General features: G+C 43.8%; 1 protein-coding gene across 4 annotated transcripts in view; it reads right to left on the bottom strand.

Moving 5' to 3' along the window:
• SMAP1 (small ArfGAP 1) overlaps nt 1-6,000 on the bottom strand; it is a 161,074-nt gene that overhangs the window by 37,517 nt on the left and 117,557 nt on the right. For all 4 annotated transcript variants that reach the window (XM_069974598.1, XM_069974595.1, XM_069974596.1 and 1 more), the window contains one exon: nt 5,052-5,133. In XM_069974598.1, the coding sequence (XP_069830699.1) occupies nt 5,052-5,133 (82 nt within the window). The remainder of the gene's footprint in view (nt 1-5,051; nt 5,134-6,000) is intronic.

Below are 6,000 nucleotides of genomic sequence, written 5' to 3'. Positions count from 1 at the left end.
TAGTAAAGAGGTGGAAAGTAGTATTAAAGGGGAAGAAAAGATTGTAAAGAAAAAAATTATGGAAAAAGAAAAATTCTCTGTATTCACACACTGGGCGGCAGGGCACAAGTCGGTCAGCCGGGGTGATAAGTCTCAGGCGGAGTTGGTACTCAGTAATAAGGCAAACAACCGTGGGGCAAGTCGGGAACCTGGCGATAAAGGAGTTGCTGTGACAAAGCGGAGGGTCGCTATGATTATAGTGGAAATGGAAAGAAGGACTGAGAGGCAACTTATGTTGGTGGTGTGAGGCCTGTATTGTGACTACTGGAAAAGTAGTGCAAAGTATAGTGTTTTAAAGGGCTGTGAGGCAACTATCTATGTGTCTATGGGAGTAGTGGTGCTATGCATCTGTGTCTATAGGAGTAGTGGTGTGAGGCATCTGTGTCTATGGGAGTAGTGGTGTGAGGCATCTGTGTCTATAGGAGTAGTGGTGTGAGGCATCTGTGTCTATAGGAGTAGTGGTGTGAGGCATCTGTGTCTATGGGAGTAGTGGTGTGAGATATCTGTGTCTATAGGAGTAGTGGTGTGAGGCATCTGTGTCTATAGGAGTAGTGGTGTGAGGCATCTGTGTCTATGGGAGTAGTGGTGTGAGGCATCTATCTGTGTCTATGGGAGTAGTGGTGTGAGGCATCTGTGTCTATGGGAGTAGTGGTGTGAGGCATCTGTCTGTCTATGGGAGTAGTGGTGTGAGGCATCTGTTTCTATGGGAGTAGTGGTGTGAGGCATCTATCTGTGTCTATGGGAGTAGTGGTGTGAGGCATCTGTGTCTATGGGAGTAGTGGTGTAAGGCATCTGTGTCTATGGGAGTAGTGGTGTGAGGCATCTGTGTCTATGGGAGTAGTGGTGTGAGGCATCTGTGTCTATAGGAGTAGTGGTGCTATGCATCTATCTGTGTCTATGGGAGTAGTGGTGTGAGGCATCTGTGTCTATAGGAGTAGTGGTGTGAGGCATCTGTGTCTATGGGAGTAGTGGTGTGAGGCATCTGTGTCTATGGGAGTAGTGGTGTGAGGCATCTGTGTCTATGGGAGTAGTGGTGTGAGGCATCTATCTGTGTCTATGGGAGTAGTGGTGTGAGATATCTGTGTCTATGGGAGTAGTGGTGTGAGGCATCTATCTGTGTCTATGGGAGTAGTGGTATGAGGCATCTGTGTCTATAGGAGTAGTGGTGTGAGGCATCTGTGTCTATGGGAGTAGTGGTGTGAGGCATCTATCTGTGTCTATGGGAGTAGTGGTGTGAGGCATCTGTGTCTATGGGAGTAGTGGTGTGAGGCATGTGTCTGTGTCTATGGGAGTAGTGGTGTGAGGCATCTGTTTCTATGGGAGTAGTGGTGTGAGGCATCTATCTGTGTCTATGGGAGTAGTGGTGTGAGGCATCTGTGTCTATGGGAGTAGTGGTGTAAGGCATCTGTGTCTATGGGAGTAGTGGTGTGAGGCATCTGTGTCTATGGGAGTAGTGGTGTGAGGCATCTATCTGTGTCTATGGGAGTAGTGGTGTGAGGCATCTGTTTCTATGGGAGTAGTGGTGTGAGGCATCTGTGTCTATGGGAGTAGTGGTGTGAGGCATCTGTGTCTATGGGAGTAGTGGTGTGAGATATCTGTGTCTATGGGAGTAGTGGTGTGAGGCATCTGTGTCTATGGGAGTAGTGGTGTGAGGCATCTGTGTCTATGGGAGTAGTGGTGTGAGGCATCTATCTGTGTCTATGGGAGTAGTGGTGTGAGGCATCTCTTATACTTATGGTCTAGTAACATGCAAAACAATTTTTTTCTTCATATGTTCCATGAGATGCATGAAATAAACTATACCAGATGGTTATAGTCGTATACCTAACACCGTATATAATTTAGCGGTTTCAAACTTTGTTGGTGTTTGTTGAGGCAAAATGTATTTACACAGCCTCGGTGTGATGGAGTGGAAGATGGTATCTTAGAGTTTCATAAAGACTAGCGGCTCTTTATCTGCAGCCTGGGGAAATGCCTACAGCTGGTGTCTTATGAGAAATTAGCTCCTGGGCAGCAAACATTTAAACGTCCATGTTCTAAGAGATACAAAACCTGATAAACATAATAGCTCCTGGACAGTAGGTGGACTGTAACAGAATAAATAAAGTTTTTTTTTGTTTTTTTGTTTTAAACACAGTGGATAACTAGAGTCTGATAAATCTTATACTATTATACATGCTCTTGTACAGAAAATATAATTCAGTGTCAGCAAATATTACAGTTAGCCAATGTTAGATACTGTATAAGCTCCATTCAAGTGTCATGTTGCAATACCAAACCAAACTATGTTATGGCTTAAAGGGGTTATCCAGCGCTACAAAAACATGACCACTTTTCCCCTACTGTTGTCCCCAGCTTGGGTGGTGTTTTGAAACCCAGTTCCATTGAGATAAATGGAGCTTAATTGCAAACCGCACCTGAACTGGAGAGAACAGTAGAGGGAAAAGTGGCCATGTTTTTGTAGCGCTGGATAACCCCTTTAAATGTTTACTACTACCCTTTCAACAAACTTTGCATGAATCAAGAGTACAGGTGAAGTAAACTCTTTAAAGGAGAAGTTCTACCAAAAGTATTTTTTAATATGATTCGGTTCCGGATGACTAGAGCTGCTGGGGGTGACATCCGGGACAGAGTCGGCAGGACTATATGTGCATTTCCCATAATTAATGTACATTAGGAATTTGTCTAACTTTCCATAAGTAGTAACTTATTAAAAAATACCTTTGGGCAGAGTTGTCCTTTAATATATTTTATTAGAGAAAAGTGCCAATTATAGGGGAGGAGGATCCCCACTTCTGTGTGTGTGGAAGACCTCATACTAACCAGTCTCCACTCCCCATACTAGGGTAGCGATGGAGCCTGCAGAGGAGAAAAACTGGCATAAAATGCCATTTACAAGTAAGCACACAGCACGTTATGCTGAAAAGTTTGGTGACCATTTAAATAATGTGTATACAAGCCAGAAGCCTAACATAATTCTGGTTTATGGGCCCCCGATGACCCCATATGATCTAAGTTCAGTTTCCCTATTGATCCGACTTTCGATCATGGGTATGTTTGGAGATCACTGGATGAAGCCTACAATGTTCCCTCCCTTTTGGGATTGTGATACCAAGGGACTCTGTCATCCTCAAAGATAAAATGACTTCCCAGAAGTAGCTGGTTATTCATAGTGACCAACTTCATTCTATGGTCTAGACCAGGGGTGTCAAACTCAAATACACAGTGGGCCAAAATTAAAAAAATTGGACAAAGTCGCGGGCCAATAATAATTATTGAAGCGCAAATGCTACGGTGCTGGCACTGTCAGAGCAGCGTGTGTTGGTCCTGGCACTGTCAGAGCAGCGTGCTTCTCCCAGCCCCGTGCACTATGATAAATTACATGACATAATAAATTGCTATGACATGATTAAACCCCAAACCATATAATAGCCAATTCCCCAAAAATTGCCCCACATATTAGCCAGCCCTTCCAATAGTGCCCAAATAGTAGCCAGACCCCCGAGTTTCCCATATAGTAGCCAGCCCTCCCCAATAGTCCTAAATCGTAGCCAGCCCTCCCCATATGCTCCTATATAGTAGCCAGCCCTTCCCAATAGTCTCATAAAGTAGCCAGCCCTGCCCCATAGTCTCCTATATAGCAGCCAGCCCTCCTCCATAGTCTCTTTTATAGTAGCCAGCCCTCCCCCATAGTCTCCTATATAGTAGCCAGCCCTCCTATAGTCTCTTATATAGTAGCCAGCCCTCCCCAATAGTCTCTCATAAAGTAGCCAGCCCTCCCCCATAGTCTCTCATATAGTAGCCAGCCCTCCCATAGTCTCTCATATAGTAGCCAGCCCTCCCCATAGTCTCTCATACAGTAGGATATTTGGATTGATAACCATGTAAAAGTCACCGTGAGTGTAAAACACCAAATCTTCAGCTGATGGTATATTTTGTGCAGGCTGTGTAAATAGGGTCCGACAGCAATAAATTGAAATGGCCGCATGAACAATACACTTGTCGTTTGTGCGTCTTGGCCAATGGATAATTTGTGCCGCTTAAAGCCACTGCAAAGAGTGCCAATTCTGCTCATCGGCACTCTATTGAGACTGTGGACGGCCAAAGAGCTGAGCCTGTAAAAGGACCCTTAATCATAATGAGAGGAAACTGATATCCCACCTTATTTCCATTTTACACTATTTTCCAGCTCTCCGATCGCAATCAACAATGTAAAAAAGCATGAATGTTAATTTTGGTTACTATGGCTACATTCAGGGGCCACGTCTACTGTCATCAGAGTAGGGAATGAGAAGGTCCTGCATGCATGGCCGGCTCATCATCGAGGTCAAGTACCAATGTGCTCGCAAACGGCTGAAAGATTAATATTTATAACCACAGACGATCTCGAGATAATCTCGGCACTTGCTATATGTATATGGCTTCTCGGATAGGAAATGGAAACGGCAGCGGATCCTTTTACAATATTTAGTGCGGCAGTCTGCATTCACAAAAAGCACAGTCAAATGAGAACCATTTTAAACATTTTTATGTAAAAAAAAAAAAAAAAAAAAAATTGGTCTCCAGCAGCAAACACAAATATTCACAAAAAAAAAAAATTAGTCAATAAAACGTGATCCCACTTCTGACTCTTAAAACGTCATTACGCCTTGCCACACAATAAAGCCTTTCCTAAGATCTTACTCTTTACGTTAAAAAAACTTTATATTTAAAATGTTGAAATGTCATTATGCAGCGAGACTTTGAAGATCACTTTGATAGCTCTTCATCCCCCGAGGAGCTCATTACTGGTATTTTGGTGGAGACAGCACTGCTGACAGATACAGGCCCCCTTATTAAACATTTTCTTTAATAGAGGGCTCTCGGCAGACTTAATCACGCCATTTCCAAGCACTGCTAACAATATCAGTCGGCATAGGAGAGATAAAGGCCCGATGCTCCCCTTCTGCAAAGGTTTCATTGTAGTCGTTTTATAAAGTAACAATGGGTAGTGTTCATTATTTATTACTTACCGAGTCCTAAAAGATCGACGGTCATTTCGGGGGCTTTCTTTGGACTGGCTTTAACCTCTAGCTGTGGCTCTTTTTTCGCTACCTGCGAAGAGAAGCAAAGCGCTCATTAATTAGACACTTACGAGAACGTGCCGGCAGATTTCTGCTATTCTGGTAGGTCTAATAACACTTGTTAGAGGCTCGATCCAGGCTCTTCTAACACCATGTAACAGGTTTGTGAAGGATGCTATCTCAGAAACATAATTGAGAGCTGCCAAATAACAGAATAATGAGGTAGTCCTCAACAAAGAGGCCAACGCCGATACAGTTCTGCTTCACGTAGGATCTAGGAGCATGTCAATCACTTGACAGTTTACTTTGGCATTTTATTTTCTTGTTAACACCAAGTATGCCCAACAACCTTCCATAATTTTATGCATAAAGCTTCTGTAGTTGGGAATACAGTTTTAATTTCAATAAAGACCCTAATACACTAGACGATTATTTGTGAAATAGGCCGACATTGCCCAGTGTAACAGGGTCATAGAGCAGCTGACGAAACAGCAAACACTTGTTCTTTGGCCTATTGTTTCTTTTCAAAGAAGCAAACAAACAACAAGTTTCATCAAATGATGTAAGGCAAGGGCTGCGTGAACCATCCAGCCATAGTTTGCGTGGCCCTGCCTGCACTATAGTTGAGCCTGGCAATAGGCTCTTTAAACAAGTGTTGATCTCAGTCTGGACAAGGTTAATGGTGTGTAGGTGGCGAAGTAAGGGTGGCCTCACACTGAGGAATCCGTGCTGAGAAGTTCCCGCAGATTCCGTTGCTCGCATCTTTGCCTATGCCATAGACTCCATTCTATGCACATGCCGATTCTGCCGTTAGACGAAATTGACATGTCAATTCTTTCGGTGGACGTCGCCCGACCATAGAATGGAGTCTATAGGACGAGCGGAAATGCGCACAGAC

The sequence above is a fragment of the Dendropsophus ebraccatus genome, chromosome 6, assembly GCF_027789765.1.
Source record: "Dendropsophus ebraccatus isolate aDenEbr1 chromosome 6, aDenEbr1.pat, whole genome shotgun sequence".
In the NCBI taxonomy this organism is placed as follows: Eukaryota; Metazoa; Chordata; class Amphibia; order Anura; family Hylidae; genus Dendropsophus; species Dendropsophus ebraccatus.
The sequence above is the reverse complement of the archived record's forward strand: the minus strand, read 5'-3'. Positions and strand labels throughout refer to the sequence as shown.